This window comes from Bombus affinis, chromosome 5 (assembly GCF_024516045.1).
Source record: "Bombus affinis isolate iyBomAffi1 chromosome 5, iyBomAffi1.2, whole genome shotgun sequence".
Taxonomy (NCBI): domain Eukaryota; kingdom Metazoa; phylum Arthropoda; class Insecta; order Hymenoptera; family Apidae; genus Bombus; species Bombus affinis.
In genome coordinates this window covers 1,165,115-1,189,321 of record NC_066348.1, presented here as the reverse complement: position 1 = coordinate 1,189,321, position 24,207 = coordinate 1,165,115, and the positions used below count along the sequence as shown (strand labels likewise).

Here is a 24,207-nt window from a genome sequence, read left to right as displayed (position 1 = left end):
AAATAATCAAAAATATTATACAAGAAATTTTTGCTTTATTATGCTAATGCAACAATTGTTAATTGTAATTGTTGGTTTGATTATATAATATGAGAATGTTTCAAATTTTTTTTCTGTTATTAACTGAGATATGATGTTAAAGGTCTCAGTTAAGATTTGTTAAAAACTTAAAGTCAAATTAAATATTCAAATTGAATGCACAAATAAAAGTATTCATTTTGAGCATAAGATTGCATAATTAAATTTAATAAAAGTGGACAGACGGATCTTTTTTAAATGACTGAAAAAAATAAATTTTTAATAAAGTAAAAGAAATGTTTTATTGCTGTCTATTGCTCTTTAAATTGTTTATTATCATTTGAAACAATGTACACTAATTTTTGTATAGACATACTATATTTGTATGAAGTCATTTAACGTTTTCAAAAGTATAATTGCATTCAATGAAAATATTGAATAGTATTTCAGTCTTATATGTATGTTTATGTATGTATTTGGTAACAGTTAACGAATATACCTACAATTCCTATTATATGTAAAAAAATGGCAAGAAGAGGCATATTTTTATATGTAACATTCTGTATTTTATGAAGAGTTATAGATAAATATTTTGACATAATTACTTTATATATCGAATATTTAGGCGAATATTCCGACCTTACCATCCAAGTTACAAGATATTATAATACAATTTATGCAATCTTTTATTCATCCCAGGAAAAATGCGCCTTATGCGCTGTACTTGGAGCAAAAAATAAAGTATAATGCCGTTTGAAATTTTGTTAAATATACATATGTATACATACACATATTCACACATAATGCGTGACATAATTTATACTATTTTAATAACAACGACGAAACTGAAATGTATGATTTCGTCGAATGATATATTTTGGGAATAATGCATAACACATAATGCTTTTGAATTCTAACATTTCAGCCAAATTATATTATCCCTCCTCTAAATGAAGTTAGAAAAAATCTTAACAGAAAATTTCGTGCTGTTTGACGAGCTCTATAATCGTGTAGTAGAATCTTTTTCTCAAAATGTTAATTGCACTATTTTTTGTAAATTGGAAAATTTTTTCCATGAATTGATTTCTTAAGTTATTCTGCGAATAAAAGTAGTAAGATAAAGTTATCGAATACTGAATACTTCACACGATATTTCATTTCCTCAAAAACTTATGACGCTTAAACGTTTCGTTATCACTAAAATGCAGATGTATATGCATTTATGACAAGTGTAGATATGCAAAAATATAATATATAAGATTACTATATTTGAAGAACAAGACACTACTCTTCTATTCAAATCGCAATTTTTTATTTGTATCTATAAGAATGTTTTGCATAAATATCCGTAGTCTAATCACAATCTAAACGTCTTTTTATATATTCGTATATATTTTCCATTACATTTTTTAGTTTTCATTATTCTCCAGGATGTCATATTCCTGATCAGATGGCGGTAGCTTTATTCCTACTTCTAAAGCTTTAATAGACTCTGTTTCCCATTCTAAAGATTTGCCATTTTGTACCCTCAAATCTTCTTTTAGCCAAATCCTAAATCATTGTTTTCTTTCATTTTAACTATGATCAGTATGCATACTTATCGGTTCTCTGTTTGGTCTGTATGCCTATTCTCGCTATGCTTGATTCCAATCTCCACGTGTAATCTGGAATATTTCTATACAATCCTATCGCCATTTCGTCCTTTTTTTTACTGTCGCCACATCTCGATTCTATGAAGTAACATCGGGCTGATGAACACGTCCAAGAGATATATTCTCCTTTTCCAGGTAATGAAAAAGAGCCATCTGAAAAGAACCAAATACTTACGTATTTAGAACACTCTGCTACTTCTAACAATAGGTCCGTTTCTCCTATACTGTTAACATATAACAATCTGTACTTACGCCGAGCTAATTTTCCTTGAAGTAACTTTTTTACGATTTGAAGATTTTCTTGATATCTTAATCGACAATTGCTAAAACGTCGATCACAAATTTCACAGTCAAATGAATGTCCAGTCCCATCTTCGTTGTTTCTCAGCCAATCTCTTTCCGAATGTTCTAAGAATAAAATCAACACCAGCGGATTAATGGCACAGTACTGTGTGTCATCTGTAACAAAGATTTTTGTTCAACATACATTCGTATTGTTCGTAATTATTTGTTGTTTTCTCGTATATTTCCTTTATCATCTGCATCACCCCCCGACTGATTTCTACCGTTATTAGCTTATTACCAACTTGGAGACATTTATCTAATAAAAATCAAATCAGTAAATATCGCATTGAGTCTTTAATTCGTTATTAATGAGATTTGCCTAGTTACAAAACTGTGTTATGCTACCGATATTACAAATAGTATATCAGACTAATTCCTTCACGGTTGCACTCTGATTTGAGAAAGGTTAATAAAGTTCTTATTTCTGTATTAAGTAGCAGCGCCATCTGAAAAATATATTTAATTTACTTTAATACTATTGGGAGAAAAGTATGTACAAGTATGAAATTATTATATTTAATAAAAATATAACAAACCTTTGAACAACAGGAAGGTTTAAGTTGCTAATTAATCACGTAATTAAAAATCTACTTATAATTTTTGACTCCTCAAAATCTTAACCTTAAAATAGTAATTGCGAATACACAGGTTGTATTAACTAAACGATGAATAATTGAATATGTGTGTTATCTATTGAACCTTTTGTGCCCTTAAGATTTGTTTATTTTAATTGGAAAGGAGATGTGCGAAAATGGCGGAATTTGGTAGTAAATTAATTGGTAAAAATTATAGGAATTGTGTTTCTTGAGAAGGACTAAGGTTAAGGCTAAGAGTAAGGATAGTAGGTCCGCGGCTGACGGGTGGTGAAGTGGCGAGTAAGGTAGGCGATAGAGTCATGAAAATGGATCTGGTGCCATATTGTGTCGAAAGTGAAAAAAGTAGTTAAATACTTTACTGCTTTGATGTTAACTCTAGAACAACGCTGTTACACTTTCCAAATATTTTTAACACGCGAGCAACCCGAGATAAGATATGAATATTCAAAATATTACTCAATATTTCCTAAAGATTTATTTCTATTCTTTTTTGGATATCGTAAGAAAAGATAACCGAATAACTATTACATCCATTTAAATTTATTATAGGAAAAGAACAATTTTACGTTAAAAAATTGTAATATTTTTCAACTTTAAAAATTTCTAATTATAAATCTAAAAAAAAATATTTCATCATTTATTTCAAATATTTCAGGTAACTAACAATAAGATACAATTTCCTTATATTAAAGACTTTGCGTTAATGAATGAAGATGTGTATCAAATTATTTTTTTTCTATTATTTCATAAATCAGGGAACATATTAGGAAAATAGGCAAACTCAACGAACTAGAGACAAATGTCCATCTAGTTTATTAAATAAATACGACATAATCAACATAGAAAATATTTGCTTTTTGAACGAGGGTAAAAACGAAGCAAAACCGAAGATTGTTCAACGATACAAAATGTTTCCATATATAGCATTCTTCTGTCTTTCTTTTTCTTCTTTCTCTTTTTCTCTTTTTTTGAGAAAGGGAAAGGAAGGAGAAAAAGAAAAAAAGGAGGAAGTAGACATCAAATATTTGTTTAAATTGTCTTTTATATCAGAGTTTAACAAAATTGGCGCTCATTATCACTGATTCGCAAAAGTATTTGGATACTTATGGAAATCTTTTATGAATAGCATATTATGCGTGCTATGTAAAGCTTTTTGAAATTTAATTAGCGCTGTAATGAAGTATGACTCATTATCACCGCTATAATGGTAATGGTTTTTACTTAATACAATATGTTATGTATGTAATATCATAACATATTCTTAAAAGTTCTACTAACTCTAAGTGTTCAAATATTTTTATGAATTACTGTATTTGTACATGTTATTTCCTTTCCATTGTCTGTCCTGCCAATTGTTACATGCTTAAAATGTGTTACTTTCTTTATTGCGAATGTTATTTTTACCGAAACTTTAATTTAGTATCGAACCACGAAATTTGCTTTTAATCCGTAGATTTTCTTTAAACAATTCTCTTTAAGAATTCTCATCAAGTTGATACAGTTTGATTTAATAACCACAATGTGTTTTTTCAGGCGCTGGCGTCAAGATGGAGCACTTTCAGGCCACCCTGGACCCAAGGAAGCAGGAGTTATTGGAGGCCCGCTTTCTCGGAGCACGGGTAAGCTATTTTTCGCTTGTACTTTTTCTTTCTCTTTTCCCTTGCTTTCTTCTGCATTGTTTCCCTTTCTGTTCATTCCTTTCGCATGTTTAGCAAATATTATAAGTCGATTAAAGTGGATTACAGATCATTTCAATATAACGATAATGATGTCTTTCGACATTATATGAGATGGAAAAATTTGTGTGTCTTTAAAATCGAAGTGATAATTACTGAGAGCATATATTCACCATTAGGTCATAGCAAACTTATTACATATTCTGAGCAGACGAATCCGCTTTTAGGTCACAGCGACTGTTTTTGCGAACGAATACAGTGACGAATAAAAGTATTGGCAAACTGCAGATTGTCCTATGTAAATCTGTAAAAAACACGATCTTCCACCGAATTTCTTTCGTAAAATATATTTTTCTAATCGAAAGTTTAACTATATTACAATCTATTATCGCAACAGTGAAATAAAAATGAATAGCAAAAAATACATATTTAACGAATTGTTTTTAATGAAACATACATCAATTACAGTGAAATGTAAAGTGAAGATTTATTCCTATGTATATTTTTGCAAACGTTCACAATTCGCTGTTTGATATGAGATTCTCCGTCTCAGATGTACCACCCTGTTACCAAGCTTGCATTATATCGTGCAGTCGAACATTTGCGAAACTTCGAGAGTTTGCAAGGGCCAGTTTCCCTTCTGATCCGCCTTGTATTCCTAGGCTATGTGACGATGGTTGCATGGATGACTTTCACGGATGTCTCGAGTCGCAATATCCGATGTAACCCTAATCTGCCTCTTGGAGCACGATATCGTGTATTATGTGGAGATTAGTATATTAGAGTACAAATTAATTCGCTACCCTTTTTACACTAAGCTTTAGGCTTATTTAGAGAAAAAATAAAGTAGGTCTCAAATTTCGAAACAGTTTTCTTCATTTTCTATACATTCATTCCTTTCATTAGGCAGCCGATGAATTCTATCTTAGAAAAAATAATAGTGGTTGTTTCACTATAGCGATTCATTTTCAGAAAAAGGATCACGTTATGTTGGTCGCTCGTTCGATGGTTTAATGTCGTTGAATTAGGTTGTAAATACGGTAAAACCGCATTTATCTTTATGAATCCATTTATTTGAACGAAATTTTAGTTAGTAGCATTACGTTATAACACATAATCAGATCACATTATAACATAATAAATGCATTATTTAGCTTGAATGGACATTAATCATGTAGATACTCAGAACCCTCTCACATAATAGCAAATGACAAATGACAAGTTGTAGATTATACTATCAATTTCTATTGTACAATTTTGCTATCTCACATCGAATAGAGCAATCAGATAACTTGTAATTTGTGAAATTCACTTATAGAGCTTTACACTTATATACTATTGCCAGGCCATTTTACATTATGTATTTTTGAACTCTAATTGTAATACATAGTCAGGTGTATATATCAGGGTTATTTATAAATTCTGCAGTTCACGTTGCACTGCATTGTATTGATGTAAAGACTGGCCAAAGACATTTTTCTCCCAGCTTTTTTTAAGTTTTATTTTCATCGTAAATATAAAGACGAAGCATACACTATAAGTAAAAACAGTGTAAGTAAAAACAGACTAACAAATGAAGAGCCTCGTAACGTATAAAATAGAAGAAAGTATATTGCCGTAAGAAGAAAAATTGAAGTCACTTCTGTAATTCGTCCGTCAAACTACCACGCTTGTAAGTTTTGTTAGATCAGATTCGTTGATATGGTGAATCGACGATAGAGAAATGACCTTGACCGGCCAACATATTTGGCTTGTACTTTTGAACTATTAACCTATTTCTGACCTCCTTTTATCTTATAACAGTGACGCGTGAGGAGACCTAAACTGTGTACGAATGTCTAACCGTAATAATACCGCCAAAGGTCGTTTTAATTTGTATTAAAATTAAAAGACACTAGAGAAGATAAAGAAGAGATATACTATTCCATATAAAGAAAAGCTTGTAAATCTTTGAAACTAGCCGGAAGCTAAAAAGGCGCGATTATGGCAATAATAGGGAAACTCTTACGTGTAAATTTAACATTTATAAAAACATTGAGAATTTGCAATTTAGACGATAAATAGTTTATCAGATACTTGTTAAATGTTAAAGTTTTATAAATAATTGTAAAGGTGTATGAACCATTCCACGTCAAATTGATCGTTTTTCTACTCGATGTACGGAATCTTATCGAAACTAAATCCAAATTTTATCCAATTGAATTTTATTCACGTGTATATTGTAATTCATATGAAAATAGGGAGTTTGTCATTATTTTGCTGATATCGGAATTGTTAGATAAGATACAGATCTTCAAACTTGCCGCCTTTTGTCAAATTTTACCGAAACTACCTTCAAATAAGAATTCTTATCTTCGCAACTACTAAGTATACGAATCTTTCTTTCTTTCTTTATTCTAATTTCAAACGATTGTCCCCCTTAACTAATATTTTAAGATAATATTAATGAACAAATAAGCGGTCAATTTATTCCTATACAACGCCTCATATCATTCGGTAGAGCTGTGACAACTGTGCCGAATCATGACGGATCGTATTAAATCGTATCGGGTTGTATTATGCTCCCTACAGAAGCCGAATATGCACGTCCGTTCCTTCTGCTTCTCCCCTTCTCTCGCAATTCTACTTCCTACCTACCATTAACGACACTGCTCGCCTCCGGCGGATGTTACTTGAAACGCAGCTATCGATAGTTTCGAACCTTCCTTGCTGCAGTTATCAACGTATTATCAAGACTAATATTTTCTTGTTTACTACCTGTTAATGAAATTTACGCATAGATTTTGCCGTTTCTAATCTTCTCCTGCAATTTCATTCACAAATAGATTATCAAGTATATTATATATTATAAGTTATCTTTGTGAATATCTCTTTTAATTCATATTAACATTTTGTGATTCATAGTATGGTTGCAGATCCATAACTGATTTCATGTTTACCAAACTAGACGTTAAGATCAGGTCAGGGGATAAAGTGACAATAAATTACTGAACAAGTGTTTATACGATGCTCATCATTAATGATGAGCATAGTTTGATGAAGTATTTTCTTAACCCTTTGCACTCGGAATTACAGTTGTGGTGATAGGATTTATTCGATATTATATGATATTTATAAAGTACCACACGTATCTTATAAATATCTAGTTTATAATGCTACATATTAGACATGAACTTTGTATCCAAGAAAATTTTCTGTTTTCTTAAAGATATTCGCACGTGATCAATTTATATATACATTATGGGCATTATATACAGAACGATCTTCGAATCGGTCGCCACGATTTTTCAGGCACTTCCAATGGTCCTACAAAGAAATATTTTAAATAAAAGCTAATCAATTTTCAATCGACTACAAATTTCAATATAAGACATTTCCAAAAAATTATTTTTTCGATAAAAGGTCAAAGCCACCTTGTCTTTCTTAAATGACACTACGTATTTTTTACTTTATACTGTTGTAGCTGATGTTAAGACGACCTACTATACTATGACCTTGAAATTACCCGGAATCTTGAAATATCGGTTTCATCAACGGGGATGTTATCGTTAAAAGTAATTTTATTTCAAACAAATTACACATTTCAAAATGGTTAACCTTCAACCAGAAAAATGTTAGTCATAGACACAGAAGGACTCTTACGAAAGGAACATGAACAACGTACAGAAATAAACGCACCTTCTTTAGTGTTGCAGTACGTTTGTGCGTCCTATTATAATAAATGCTCTAACTATAGCTCATAATCTTGTAAACATGATTCCGAAAGATGCAGTAAATTTTTATTGATTGCTCCTACAATGCTGTCATAACGAATGTCTTGACATGCTGTTCGGATTCGGTGCTTTAGATAATCAATGTTACAAATTGCAATAGCGTAGACCATCGACTGTAGCTGATTCTATAGAAAAAGATTTAATGGGAACAAATCGGGGATAAAGGTGGTCAAGAAATAGGTCCGTAAGTGCTCAACCAACGTTCTCTAAACATTTAATATCATACTAAATAAGGCATGTCTATTTCTGTAGGCTGTTGTTTATGCTCCTTTTGTAATATGCATACAATTAATATTTTTCGTGTTGAAGCTCATCATGTTGAAACGTGTAATTTGATGGAAATAAAATAATTTTTAACGATAACTGTCCTTTGATGAAATCGACATTCATTCAGTATCACTTTACAGTCATAGTAACAGGTCGTTGAACGCGTTTTAACGTCCACCACAACGGTATGAAGTCAAAGTTACGTAGTGACATTTAAAAAAGTCAGCCAATTCGTGGATCACCTTGTATATAGAAATAAAATGTAAAGTATGAAAGTGATATGATGATAAGGATTCAGACAGGCAGCGATTGTTTTGATTTTTGCAACAAGAGACTCACGGAGGATTTTATTCTAGTGGAAAATTGATCGTTTTATTACAATGTTGTTCGAAAAGAATAAATTTCTTTCTATTGTTACCTTTTGTTTTTTAGTAATCGTTCAGGCAATTATTTCAAAAGATACCAACCTTTAAATTATGTCTATGTTGATATGCTTGAAATAGGTATTTATGTGCCATTAAAACTAGATACGAAAATGTCGTGGAAATTTTCAGGATGATCTAACAGTTCCTTCGGATAAAGCTGTTCGATCATCAACCAGGGACATGTGACACGCAATTTCAATCCCACATTCGCTCATATCATAATCATTCGTTCTGATTTATTGCCACGTGCCCGGCAGACGTGATCACACAAGGGTAGTATCATCCCTTGATAAGGTAACGGTCGCGAGAACAACAATCTAGAAAGACACGATGTCCAAGAACATGGTGACATTCAACATATACTTGACTACTTGATTTCGTATATTTTTAATTAGATCTTGTTATGTCATATCTTGTATTTCATAACTGTGCAAAAATTGAAAATTTTAGAGTAATTTTTACGGATGTAAGAAGTAGTGTACATATTTAATGGTTTTTCTTTAATCTTCTCGAAAAAGAAAAAAATTAAATTCTCGAATTCCGTGTGTTTCATTAACTTCTGTATGACCCTAATATTATTACTACCATAATTTATAACTATAAGAATACTTCATTTATAAAATTCGACATGTTCCCGAACGGTCAAGGCTTACGAATGTACACGAGTTATCCCGAACTAGACCGATCATAGGATGCCGGAGATCAGAGAGGTTAAAGGATACGCGAATCATCTCTGAGTATATCCTTTCGTGTATCTCTTCTTTTTGAAAATAAATTCGTTAGCCTATATTTTGTTCTGACTGAGTTTATTAGTTTTGTAATTTTATAATTTCAGTTACAATAAATGGTTATATTTACAAATGCAAGGTGCATTATATATTTGTAACGCTCAGAAAACTCATAAAATATGTAAATAATTTGACAATCTCAAATTAGATTTTAACCCATTCAAATAACACTTATGTACATAAAATAATTGCGCTACGTGATAATGTATTAGATCGATGTAATTGGATAAAATTCATTAAAAAATTAAAAATTGCGGAAATGTATAATAACAATTTAAAAGAGGAAATTAGGTTAGGTTAATATAAAATATGAAGGTCATATAATAGTTCGTCATCATACGACTTATCAAAAATTAAAGCAAGAAGGTATCTTTTTCATAGTAAAAGTATAATGGATTAGATTGACTCGTAACCAACAGTCTTAGCGAGGGAGATTCATGAAAACAAGCAAGTTGCTGGTGCATGTCCCCCGTATTGATCCTTTCGATAGTAAGTAGGTACTACGCACATTGCATGGAAGGTTTATACATACCTACCTACCAACCTTGAGAACCAAACACGTATAGATAGAACTGTGTTCAACGATCCTAGAACCTTTTCGAGTTTCATAAGCTTGTAACTTCGTCCTGTCTTGTATCAGTGATATTTCAGTTTTCTTCTCGATGACTATTGTGTTTACATACTGATCTACTCTGCAAAACTGCTATCGTAATGTATCCTTCACGAATTACTATCTCATATTTACTGGTTCTCGTATGCATCTGATATTAAAACTTTAAACTTTAAATTGAACTTCACATCGTTAATAATCAGATTATTCCAATTTATCATATTATAAATACTTATCGAACCTTTAAAATTCAAGTCCAGGAGACTACAAAATTTATTGCGTACAAAATAATTATCCTAGTTCATTTAATTTAAAAATCGATATGCGCAACGGTTTCGAAGAAAGTGGCTTATCACACTTTATGTATTTCAACCTATATACTGTGTATTGTAAATGCACTCAAGTAGCCTTACCACACATACCTTAGCAATCAAAAGATATATGTAACTTTTATAGCATAAACACCCCTTAATAAAATTACAAAATTTTAAGTTCCCCTTTCTTCAATTCAATCAAGTAAATATCATAAAGATTTAAAATTTGTAATAAGAATTTTTTACTTAAATTATATACAGGCTGTTTTAAGTTTCTTTAGCCAAACATTGTCAGTATTTTATGGATATAAATAAGAAAAAATGTTATACAAACATAGATTCAGATCTTTATTAAATAATTGCTAAAGAAATATGAAAGGCCTAAAGGTCTACAATATCACTCGCTTTCTCACTACCAAAGTAGACTTTTATGTGTGAATAAATCTGGAAAAAAGGATTTAGCTCTGAATTACTTGAACATGCTTTTTATTAAACCATACTAACTTTTGCTTGGTCAAATACTGGATATATACGGTAGGTGCGATAAAATTTGTAGAAGTGAAAAATATCTACTTTGATTTTGATATTAACAATAAATAGATAGTTTATGCTCAGATTCATTTGAAATGTGCGCAACTTGATTCCCAAAAAATGTAGTATTATATTTTCTCTATTTTTTTACAAAAAATCATCTATTAGGATTTAAAGAAAAGATTCGTATAAAAGTATTCACTTTGGTCATCTATTTTAAAAACGGATATTTGGGATTTTGTAATTTTAATAAGAGATTTGTAGTTAATAAAATTCAGGTATATAATTTATTAATTTTTGGTATAACAGTTCATGACCTTTTGCTGTTGATGAAGCTTAGTAAGATATTGAAGAAATACGGTGATATGCTCCAAATTTTATTTTGAAAACACGTGATTCACTATAGTTAATTTTAACTTTATATCATTATAAGTGTTCTAATCTTATTTGATGTTAAATCGGTAATGTTGGTAACGACATGAAAGTGATAAGAGTACTCGCGAAGACCCAAACCGAGTGACACAAAAATACACAGAATGTCAGATTTATTTTATACCTCATCTATGATACAACACGGAAAAGGGGGCGACACCTAAAATTCAACCCGCAATCTACATTACCATCCGCATCTAACGTCACATTGGTCACCTTTCGCCGACTGTTGATACGTTGATATCTGTGCATACAAGAAAAATAGACATAGGCATGTATGTACATATTTCCTTTTTCTTCCATCATTACTTATTCGTTTGCCTTCCTATTGTTAACTCCTAATTTTATCTATTTGTTTCTTTTATACGTCTTATTCTTGTCTACATAGTCACTTGTTTCATTTTTCTAGCATTTAAATACATATTTAAATAATTATTCATATGCATAAGTATTTATAAGTTTTATTTATTATAATTTCATTATAAATTGTTGTCTTATTCTTTTTGGAATTAGTCCTCTTCATATTATACCATTAATTACTTTAGTTGAAAGAAGATAGGAAAATAGCAGCATACATCTGTTATACATATTCTATAGTTAAGTAATTTAAAACACAATTTTTGAATACAATCATTTAGTTCCTTTCTGATCAAATTTCTTCACTTGCAATTATTTTCTGAAAATGCGTCCATTTTTTATACGTATAAAAATTTTTAACAAATGTTAAAGAAATTCGAAGAGAAGTGCCTTGCACATAAAGTTCTAAAAACTTATTCGGTACATTAGTTATTTAGTGTTCACAGAATTTTCAGAGTTACCACATCGTTGTGACTTTCTAGTGAATTCCCTATGAACGTTTATAAGTTCTGTAATTTCTGAGAGATTTCCTGTATATTTACCGATAATAACGGATAATTTTTCTATATTAAATAGCATATCAAAACACTTCTCTCCACTATCACTTCGGTAATGTGTACTTTAACTGTATTAATCGAGTAAGAAAATAGAAGAAAGATCTTTAAAATATAACTTTATTCCAATCTATAACATTTTGTTCAAAATTATTAATCGCCAAGGAAACAGATTTTGACCGTAATAAAGAGGTCGCTACCAACAACCATCTAGTGCCACGTAGAAGAACTAGAGCATTCGATCGTTACTGATCTTCCTAGTTTAGTATTTGGTTAAGGTTCATATATTTGAGCCCCACCCTAAGTTTTATTTTAAATATCATACATAATATAACAAATAAATCATACTGTATAAGTCACTAATAAAATTTTACGCCAGTTTTATATAAAGTTATCACAGTAATTATACTTAAAAAATTGATAAAATATCATTCTTTTATCATCGATATTAAAAAAAGAAAATAATGTGATATATCAAAGTACACGTTGATCTTTTATCGAAGATACTTTTTTTAATTCCATATATATAATTATATATATATATATATAATTCCAATATATATCTGTATACATGTATGTATATATAACAATAATTTTATTACTGCACAATAATTTTTAATGTATAATAAACATAGTGTGTATATGTATATATTTAAATCATGAACTTCGGAATTTATGTTCAAGTCTATATTAATACTTACAGATAAAATTATAAATATAGATAAATATATCGTAACTAATAAATGAAAATTTAGAGAAAACTATTGAAAGTGGATCTTAACCTGATAACCAGATTATCTTCTAATCAGAAATTTCTATAATCATAAAATTAACAGTTAACTTAAAAACAAATCAATCTAACTCAGTAAGTCAATTCTTCCAAATATAAATATGATATAATTTATTTTCAGCAGAAATAAAACAACGCACTAAAAAATGTAACATTCATAAGTAAAAAAATTATTGTATCCAAGAGATTGAAAATTTAAGTAACGAACTAACTCGACTTTACCGGTTGACAGGTTAACGAAGAATTCGTTTCATAAGAAAATGATTCCAAGTACAAAAAAGCATTCCAAGAAAAATTTTTTCGTGATTTAAATATCAAATTAATTGAATTGGCAACACAAAATTTGGATTTGAATCCAATTAACAATTTGCAAAATTTATTGAATGTTAAGGTTTCATTACATATACGCCATGACAGAATATATTTTTTAAGACTCATTATCTACTCATTACTTGAAAATATTATGAATTAAATTTAAATATGTAAGACTACAGATATTCTCATTGAATTACGTTAATAATCATTTCCATCAATTGTCTATCTAGTTTTTTTACTTGCCCTTATATACAACTCATTTATGAGTATCACTTGCGAATATTTACAGAAAAGTTACGAAAAGATACATAGTTTCGAAAAATTATTGGAAAATCATTAAAAATATAAGAATTATCAGTCATTTTGAACCTTATTTGAACACGCTACGTTTTTTGAGTCATTTTAGACTCATCATGTTTGCTATCATTAAATTAAATATTTTTTAAATTATTATTTAATAATCTGCGAGATTGATTATCACACTTTCCATGAGATTATGTAGCTATTATTTTTACAAATAATCAATACTTTCAAATATTTAATTGTTTTACTTTGGCTTTCAGTAATTTAGATTTAGGAAGAGAACGCTACTTATTTTTATAACCTATTATTTATCAACGCGTGCGCGCGTTGTGTGTGTGTTATGACAGTTTCACGCTTCCCTCGTTTTCGTAGATACATTATGTAATCTATATTCTCGTGATATATTTAATGAAAATACTATTACTCATTACATGCAATGCATAATCCCATTTATTAATCGAATTCTATGTTGCGATAGGACTGCGTAATTTCAGAAAAATGCGTGGTATCAGTCTTTCAAAAAATTATCTTGCAACTTGGAAATAGTCTCAATGGTTTCGAAAGAGTTAAAATGTATGAAAGATATTGCAAACAGCGGAATAAGTAAAAGTTAGTTAAAGTCTGGAATATACGTGGCAAGACTTTAAACCCAATCTAGATTAAAAATTGGTTGTATCATTGTATCAATAACTCTTAACAACTTTGATTTATTATAACATCAAAATTTATATATAATGTATTTAATATAATTTATATATAATATAATTGATATAAAATGTATTATAAAGCAAGAAATTTCAAAATTATGTTAAAGTATCTAGCTATCGTTAATTATCATTTAAAATAATACATTGAATAGTACACCACCGGGAAGGTAACAAATAGCATTTAAACGCGGTTATGAAAATATTTTAAGAATTAAATAAATAAACAAATAAGCATGTTGAAAATGTAAAATTAATAAAAATATTCGGTAACGATTGCGCTATATTTAAGAGGATATTTTAACCCGAGCAAAATGATGAGAACTCGTAGTGTGCAATGCGCACACGCCGTTTACACGGGGCACCGGAACATACCTAGCTTTTCCTGAAACGGTGTACACAGAAAACCGCGTGGCTGTGAACAGTGAGCAAAGCGCAAGCCAAGGCAACGAGGCAACGCCGCGTGGCCGACCAGCTGATCGGCCAGAGACATGCGACTACACGGGGCAGAGAGGGAGAATCGTGCGCGACTGGGCTAATGAGCGTGCGACCTATTGGGAGTTCATTGGAGGGGGCTAAGGCAACACATGGAGGGGAAAACAGTGGTTCCTTCCATGAAAGAGTGGGGGTAGTCATTGCTGTGTTGCCGTCACGTCGAACATTGCTGGCTGTTGTCGCCACTGTTTTCTACAATCGAATGGCATTGCAAGGTCTAGGAGCTAAACGTGTATCTACCTTCACTTTATTTTTTTACGTTAATGTGCTCTTGAGCTCTTTCCTATTTTTCATGCTTATATTTATGCCAAGATGTCTATATATGTCACGTGTACTTCCTAAATTGTTAAAATTTAATATCAAAGAGGATGTTCATAATATCCAGAAATATTATGACATTTTATCAAGACATTTATTTTATTTGTAAGGTATCGATACTACTTAGAAATCAAAATATTTTTTCGAATATCTAGAAATTCCCTTATTCATTATGCTAATCGTACGTGCTATATTTATACTAATCTTTTAACCAAATGTTAGATTAGTTATGCAATTAGCTATGTGATAAAATAATCGAAACATCTTTTAAAGATATACTATATTATTTTATTATCGAAATATTCTTGTTAAACTACATTAATTTATGAATTTCTTGAGTTTAATAGTTTTTATTACAAATCTGATTATTACAAAGAATCACGTATGCTTAAATCTAATATGGAACACGTGGTGAATATTCTTTAACACAAATTCTATTTCGAGAAAGCGAATTTTTGAGAACGAACTGTACGTTAAGTAAATATGCTAGAACTATTCAGTACATACATCGAGAAATGGAAACACTGAGTTGATGCGATGTTGTCACAGTATCCGAAATATTGCAACGTTGCTCCTTGTCTGAGTATCGCATCGATAGTATGAGGTACATACTTCTATTTCGTCGTCTTGTTCAACTGTGCTGTCAGAAAACAGAAGACACGCATAAACGCTGACACTATTTTAGTAATGGTTTCCACACTTCGATATTTCGTAATTTTATCAAAGTTCGCAATTGTAATAAAAGTGATAACAATAACAAAAGTGATATAATCTCAAATCACGATATCAAGTGCGCACAATATCAAATTGTGTATAACGAAATAACAATAACATATTAAATTACAAAAAAGAAATGTATCATAGTAATCACAGATATGCGAATATAAAATCGCTCAAAAACATTCTTCTAGCTATGAACACACAAATAAGACATCACAACAATTTTTAATCGACAAATTGTATTGATAATGTATCCAGATGTGAGCAATTAGTAAACGATCGTGAGAATAAAATGAAAACTAAACACTATGATAAATAGTATAGAACCGCACTATACACTGTAAAAACGCGATTACATAGCAAGAAACACTTCGTGATTCAACCTAAACCTATTATGCGTTCTTGCCAGGCCGCCGGTCTGACCAGTTATGTTCGTTCGTCGAGCCGTCATCTCATACGTACGCTTCGTTCTTTCAATCCCCACCACTAGGTCTACATCTCGCTAATACGCCCTCGCACTGGCTGAAACACACGTCGGCACGGCGTATTTCAGGAGCGTAACTAGTAGAATCACTGCGAGGGCGCTCTGTTCTTCTGATTCCGAGGCAGGTGCCACTCTCAATACACGATACTTAATACGACTATGCAAGTCAGACAAGATTCTACGAAATAAAACAATGTTGCAGCTAACTTCAAGCGTGCTTCGACAGGTTTATATATACGCATTAGGTATGTACTTTTGCCAACATTGAGAATTTCGACATTTCATTATTACGATACCGAAATTTTATTGAGAGATTTATATGCCGTCGGAAGAATTTTTCAAATACGTTATCATAATATAATGACACATGTAAAAAAATTTCTTGACATAATTTTTAAAATCCTATATCTATTATAAGAACAATAATATAATAATTAAATAAGCGAAGAATGAAAATGAGGAAGAAGTAATAAATAATATGTATTTATGCACAGGCATATTGTTATATATAAAAGAGTACTACGCCGCCGTAATATATACAGTTTAATACCTACTTTTGATTCATGTTAGCGACATTAAAAAATGAACATATGCGTATATTACTTCGAAAAAAACATTTTGTTCTATATTTCTTAGATACATAGTGGATATTTATTACATAGACGTATCTGATTTGGTCGATACATAAAATTGAACACCTAATACTATAATGTATTTGACTGTACGACACAACGTCACAAGGCAAATTACTGATCACGTATAGGGTACAGCACACCCTTTGCACGCCGTAGTGGCACAGCTACACTTCGCCACATCGATTTTACCGGCTCGCTTGCACTCACACTCGGTCGACCCGTTCACTGAAGGAATGTCTCATATGCCTCCCTCCGACTCCCTTTTCCTCCCCTTTACCTCTCCTGACCCTACCCCTACAAAACCTCTCCGTCACTCAGTTAGCTCTCTTTCTAACTTGTCCTCTGTCCCTTTCCACCAAGCTCGCCAACTTCTGCTTGCCCTCTCCTCCTCCTCCTTCTCCTCCTCCTCTCCTCTCCTCTGCTTCCTCTCGCAGGTCTCTCGATCTCACTTGGTTTCCCTCTCGCACTCCGGCAATTTCTCTCTTTCTCTCTTCCCTGTCTGTTGTGATCGTTGGGCAGTAGCGCCGTCGCGGGGAGGTGGAGGTTGCACCTTTTGCCGCATCTCGGAATCTCGCGCGTTGCTCATTTGCCGTACATAGGAGAGGAGAAGAGAGGCAAGGAAAGCGGGAGTGCGAGAGCAGCCAAGAAAGAGAGAAAGAGAAACCTCCGCTAGGTAGTAGTATGCGAACAGTACGGTGGTCGGACAGTTCCAGTTCCGTTTCGATTAGGCGAGACTACGCTGGGGTTTTTGGCTCGCTTGTGGCCCGTGAAACGTACGCGTAATGCCGTTTATCGTGGCCATTGACGGCACTTGGTGCTGCTGCTGGTGCTGTTGCTGTTTACCCGGCGCGCTAACTGCACGCCGCTTTTACAAGAGGAACTGCATAGTTGAAGAAGATACGAAGTGAACCAACTTCGTGAGTGTTCAAAGGATAGCTTACGTGTGGCGTTTGGATCGTTCGATACGACTTGGTGATTATGCTCATAGAAGGGTCAAGTCGTGAGGCATAGAGGAGTGTACTGTAAAATCCGCATGTCCCGATTCACTGGGTTCGTATATGTTACTACTTCCCATGTAACCTCCTTGCTTACGCACACTAACGCAAGCGCACATAGCAAAGCTAACTTAAAGGCAAATCGCTGCCGGAGAAACGATTCCCCGGCCCTCTAGCCCAGTTCCGGGCACAGACATTGATCCATCGATAAGGAAGTTTCCTATCTTTTGTTGGATTGCTGGCATGTTCAGTAAAGTGCAAGAAAGTGAAACGAATCACCCGTAAGCCATAAAATCCTTACCTTCGTAATTCATCGTTATCCTAATTTAGATACACATAAGTTTTCTGCATTGCAATAGGCATAGGTTTCGGTATTTGTAACCTATGTGTGACTGTAATTTAAATCGAATTTTGATTTTTCATCTTCTTCTACTTCGTAGTATTTGTGATGAAGCAAGGATGAGTGGATGAGTGTATACCATGAGTATTACGTTAAAGCTTCACACGTCCGCTGTTATTTTCAAACAATCTTGTTACTCGATAATCTCATGGAGGAAATTATATTTATTCATATACTACGATTGTACATATCTCTCTACACTTGTTTCCCTAAAATTCAATACGATTTTAGACATTTAAATAAAATTGGAACATAAGTTTTAATTTCTAATAGTTCGAAGACAAGTGATATTTTCATAAAAATTGCGCTTTTATCTTTTTATTATTTATATCTTGATTTTTATTAATTATTAATACAATACGTTTTTAAGTATATACAGTTTTAATATATTTCAACTAATTTAAGTATTCAAGGATATTATTATTGTTGCTTTGTTTATATGCTTTATTTGGCTCTTTTTCTTTACTTTGATAAAATTTAAAAAATCTCATATGAAGATAGTAAAGCATTACATTTTCAATAAGATGAAAACATACGTATATAAGTAGAATGCGAGTGTTTCGTTTATTCAATAAATATATCGCAATTTCGTGATACTCAAGTTTACATGCTCTTGCTTATATTTACGATTATCGTACTAATATATTATATATCAAATGCGTACACATTTAATGATTAATGAACGATATGAATTTGAGTAAATCTGAAATTTTGAAGTATGAAAGAAATACTTCTAATATTGGCAAATAAAATGAAGATGACAGAAGTGTAACCTTATAAACGATTCATCTATATTTACAATGCCTTGTGGCAGCGATACTTTTAATTATAATAACGTGTGCACATCAGTGACAGAGCGTGGAATTCGAACGTGTGCGTTCCGCCTGGCAAACGCGCAAACGCGTGACCGCGTCCATGAGAACTTACCATTAATCCGGGTTCTTAACCGCGCGCGGAGTAAACGTGGCTGACACGCCGCCGATGATAATAATAAGAGTGCGTAATTTATCGAAGAATCGACGTCACAAATCGGATGACGTATGTGTCGTCGCGGTTATCGTTGTTGTTCATTGAAGGCAGTTTGCCTAGCGGCTACATTTGGTGCGTATGCAGAAAAGTATGTACGATAGGAAAGCCAGTTAACTATCCGACTTGACCAGAGTTCGGATGTGAAACAGTGAGTAAAACTGCCCCCTTGCGGAGCGCGTCCGTGGTTCCCAATCTAACCACTCCTCTGCCATCGAGTTCTTACCTCCTACCCCCCTTCTGTATCTCCCATTCTCTCTGTTTCTCTACTTCCACCCCCTCTCCATTTTCCATCGCCTTTCCTCTTACCTCTTCTATAGCTCTGTAACTCCCTGCCCTTCCGTCGTTCCCCTCTGTTAGGGTCCTCCATTTTGTCGTGATTCCTCTAGCTCTAAACATATATTGGACATTTTGTTCATACTGTACTATTGTCATTTACATACAAATTGTGCGCGAAACCGTGCCTATGGTTGACATACTGTCTATTAGCTCAAATAGCAAATACGACTATGGGGCTCCACCATAGGCTATCCTGGAAGGTGTCACTTCTCTCTCTTTCTCTCCTGTACTGTCTTTTTCATTCTCTTCTTTCTCTTTTCATTTCCCATTGAACCTACTTCTTTCTCCTTTGCACATCCTTTGTTTTTCTTTTTTCTTATTAGTCTTTCTCTATCCTAAGTTTCCTTCTGTATAATAAATCGTGTCTTAATAACATGCGATTTTTATTATCTAGTATTTTGTACGCCGGTATGATTTTCGAAGTGTAACCTCTACTGAAAGTAACGAATCTTGATTCGCGTTGCGATATTTTTCTCCATGTTGTTTCTTCTAGGAGGCTTATATTAAATTTTGCGATATAAATAATTGTATTAAATAATAACTTTTACTCTGTATGGTAATATTTTAATAACCATTATTTTAATTTACTATCATAATGGTCGTTTTTCTATTTTGTTGAAGTATCTGTAAATAAGAATATTTCGGCTATTATTTTATATCAATATTTTTTTCTCTTTTTTTCATTTTAGATGTCTGCTGGGTCACAAATTCAGATGGCACCTCAATCAACTGTAAACTCTGGTCAGTCAGTTCATAGTCAAGACTCGAACATGAGCACTGGTAAGTCAGTATATTTTTATTTCATTTAATGATAAAGACGAACTTCCACCTAATAAATAAGTTAAAAATAGCAAAAACATTTTATAAACTTGATTATTTTGCAATAACTAGGCTCATCACATAGTGATAAGGAGGTAGATCCAAATACTCCAGAAAAGGTACCAAGAACTCCTTCAGAAAGGAAAAGGAAACGTAAAGCTGATGATGGAGGTGGGGGAATTACTGGGGGACCTATAGGAAGCAAGGGGTCTAGATCTGTTGCTGCTCTTGAAAATAAAAAAATAAATGAGTATTTTCCAAAGCATCACTTGGGTAATAGCCCCATTCGGCATGGGGGTGCTAAAAGTCCTTCACCTCAACAGGGATATCCTATGGTAAATATAAAAAGTATACATATATAGATAAATAGACATACACTACTTATATCATTTCTAATATAAAATTTTTCATTTCCATAATATAATTATGACTCTGTAACTTTTTCCTTTACATCCTTTCTGATATTTTGTGTAATTATTTTTCAACAGTATCCACCATCGCCTCAACAACTCCTTTCACCACAAGTAACAACACCCAATTCTTCAGTGGCAGAATTTTCTTCACTGATGCAGCCGCCAAGACCTCATCCTCAACCTCCACCTCCTCCTCCACCAGCCTCAACACAACCTGCAGGCTCGATGGTCAGCAAGCAGGTGCAGGTAAGGCCTACCAACCTCAGTAGGACAAGCCAGGTCAGGCAAGCGAAGACTAACACCCCAAATGTAAGCAAAATTCGGTAATTCCTGCAAGCATTTTATAAGAAACGACCCATAAAAATCTTGGCTATAAATAGTATAATTTTATGTCCAAATTTTTAAAATTTCTTCATAAATGGTAAAAAAGTTATATAATTTAAACTAAAAATTTGATCTTGTGTGTCTATGTAGCAAATACTTAACCATAATTTAGGAGTAATAACTATGTAAGAAATTTTATGTATCTAGAGCATACAAATATTCAAAATTAATTTATTTATCTCTCAAAAAATAATTGCATTCCTTTGTAATATCATTTCTTTTCATTAGAAGATATCTTATTTACAAATATTATTTACTCCTTTTATTTCACGTTTTACATTTTTCTTATTATCTCTTATTGCAACTTGGTATAAGAGTATATTTTATAGATTTTTATATACCTTAATTTCCTAAAATTAGTTTCGTAATGGGCATTTCTTGTCAGATGTTTGTAGTAAATTTGCAGCTAACTTCTGACTGGACTGTAGCGCTGTATCCATTTGTTATCATAGGAGTGCAGGCTACCTTGTAATGTCACTCCTTATTTAATAAATTTTGTTTTGCTTTTAAGTCATTAAAATTGTTTATTTCCATTTATTTCGATTTCTAAATTAAAAATAGGTGTGCATGTTTGCCGTATTTGACTTGGTATTTGGCTATAGTCTTATATTTCAAAAGTGATAAAATTAAAAAAAAATTGTTTTATAGTGTACAATGTATTAATTATTATAGAAAAAAATATGTATAAAATATACAGTGTCCTACAATTTTTTACATGCATACCTTAAATCATGCATACATTTTTGGTGTTTTCCTTGCTGCCTGTGTGGTAGTTCTGTTCTATCTATATGTTTGGGTTTTGCTCTGTAGTTTTACTTTTAATAGCAAGAGGGCTGGCCTATTAAATTAAATAACGTGTAGAACTAACTTTATCACAAATTTCTATCAAAGATGGAACTTTGATCATTTTTCTAAATGAAATTATCAAAAATTGCACTAAAACTGAAACTGCATGTTACATCCATTTGGGTGCAACAAGGTATCTGGTATTTATGAACTATGTTGACAAATGTATCAGATGTTACAGTAGTTTGTTTGTATTTATTATAAAATGTGTTATTTATATTTCAGACAGAACTTACTTGCCAGAGGATACAAGAATTTGAAACTCAAGCCTCTTCAGACTTAGAATTACGTAACAACAAAATTGATGAATTAAATAGAGTAAGTAAAATAAATTCTGAAATGTGCTATGAGTGTAAAATTATACATTAGTAGTAGAAACAGTATAGGGAATGCATCTAATTCTCTTTCTCTTTCCAAAAAGAAAAATACATAAAAAGCAAAATATTTTTAAATGTTTTTATTATTATTTATTATTATAATAAGATATCTTTGTATTTGAATTTTCATATAATTAATAGTACATATTTTCTTTTTCAGACAACTGATGAACTTAGGCATCAAATGGCTAATCAACAAAAATTAATTGAACAGCACAAATCTCATATAAATAAGTGTATAGATGTTGTAAAGAAGCTATTAAAAGAAAAATCAAACATAGAAAAAAAGGAGGCTAGGCAAAAGTGTATGCAAAATAGACTGAGGTTGGGTCAATTTGTAACTCAAAGGGTGGGTGCAACGTTTCAAGAAAATTGGACGGATGGTTATGCGTTTCAAGAATTAGCTCGACGGCAAGAAGAAATCGCAACTGAACGAGAAGAAATTGATAAACAAAAAAAGCTACTACTCAAAAAAAGGCCATCGAACAGTGAAACTGGTAGGAAACGTAGTCAGCCTCAACCTTCTTTGCATAATGGCACAGAAGCTACATTCTTAAAGCCAGATGCAGTACCTGGATCTTATACGTGGCAAGAGTATTATGAAGCTGATGAAATACTCAAGGTAGTAAATTTTTTAGATTGTTATTTGCAATAAACGTAGTTTTGACGTAATCTCATATATATATTGTCTTTTTAGTTAAGACAAAGTGCGTTGAAAAAAGAAGACGCTGATCTGCAATTAGAAATGGAAAAACTCGAAAGAGAACGAAACTTGCACATTAGGGAACTGAAACGTATTCACAACGAGGACCAATCGAGATTCAATTCTCATCCTGTATTGAATGAACGTTACCTTTTATTAATGTTGTTAGGAAAAGGTGGCTTCAGCGAAGTGCATAAGGTATAGAAACGAAATTATTAATTTCAAAATAACATTTGTTTTAGTAAACAATTAATTAATTATTTTTTAAGTATTTCGCTTTTTACAGGCATTTGACTTAAAAGAGCAACGATATGTCGCCTGTAAAGTGCATCAATTAAATAAAGACTGGAAAGAAGATAAGAAAGCTAATTATATTAAGTAAGTACTTTTATAATGAAATTTTTTATTTTGGAATTAAGCAGTTTAATTAATTAATAAAATAAAAGTAATTACAGTTTTGCAACAAAATACATATTTAAAATAATACTAGTTTTAATTATACATAGGTGACATTAATTAGTTTCATATAAGGATATATTTTTACATTGTTTTACATATATATATATATATATATATATATATATATTTATATTTATATGTATGTATGTATGTATGTATATATTTTTTTATTCTTTATGCAGGCATGCGTTACGAGAATACAATATACATAAAGCTCTTGATCATCCTCGTGTTGTGAAATTGTATGATGTATTTGAAATTGACGCCAATTCTTTTTGTACTGTCTTGGAATATTGTGATGGCCATGATTTAGATTTTTATCTTAAGCAGGTGTGTGTATTAAC

General features: G+C 31.9%; 2 protein-coding genes across 22 annotated transcripts in view; one reads left to right on the top strand and one right to left on the bottom strand.

Moving 5' to 3' along the window:
* Positions 1-24,207, top strand: part of LOC126916863 (serine/threonine-protein kinase tousled-like 2) — a 31,230-nt gene that overhangs the window by 3,199 nt on the left and 3,824 nt on the right. For 6 of the 14 annotated variants that reach the window (XM_050723093.1, XM_050723094.1, XM_050723089.1 and 3 more), the window contains exons 3-11: positions 4,145-4,230; positions 20,552-20,642; positions 20,754-21,016; positions 21,170-21,403; positions 22,550-22,642; positions 22,862-23,323; positions 23,399-23,602; positions 23,691-23,782; positions 24,046-24,193. In XM_050723093.1, the coding sequence (XP_050579050.1) occupies positions 4,145-4,230; positions 20,552-20,642; positions 20,754-21,016; positions 21,170-21,403; positions 22,550-22,642; positions 22,862-23,323; positions 23,399-23,602; positions 23,691-23,782; positions 24,046-24,193 (1,673 nt within the window). Of the gene's footprint in view, positions 1-4,144; positions 4,231-16,614; positions 16,713-17,877; positions 18,153-19,439; positions 19,675-19,731; positions 20,063-20,276; positions 20,419-20,551; positions 20,643-20,753; positions 21,017-21,169; positions 21,404-22,549; positions 22,643-22,861; positions 23,324-23,398; positions 23,603-23,690; positions 23,783-24,045; positions 24,194-24,207 lie in introns of those variants that run through there. The other 8 variants (XM_050723097.1, XM_050723103.1, XM_050723101.1 and 5 more) reach the window with 8 other exon arrangements.
* Positions 865-17,072, bottom strand: LOC126916865 (uncharacterized). 8 transcript variants are annotated; one of them, XR_007710756.1, is made up of 6 exons: positions 16,721-17,072; positions 15,771-16,645; positions 2,348-2,461; positions 2,158-2,271; positions 1,923-2,078; positions 865-1,823 (listed from the first exon to the last, which is right to left on the bottom strand). XR_007710756.1 is itself a non-coding variant. In XM_050723108.1 (3 exons), exons 1-3 carry the CDS (start codon positions 15,871-15,873, stop codon positions 1,603-1,605), a joined length of 531 nt encoding a protein of 176 aa, XP_050579065.1. In that variant the 5' UTR covers positions 15,874-15,880; the 3' UTR covers positions 865-1,602. The 8 variants fall into 8 exon arrangements, 1 of the variants encoding a protein (XP_050579065.1); XR_007710752.1 differs by lacking the exon at positions 16,721-17,072 and having other exon boundaries at positions 2,343-2,461; positions 15,771-15,899; XR_007710753.1 differs by lacking the exon at positions 16,721-17,072 and having other exon boundaries at positions 2,361-2,461; positions 15,771-15,899.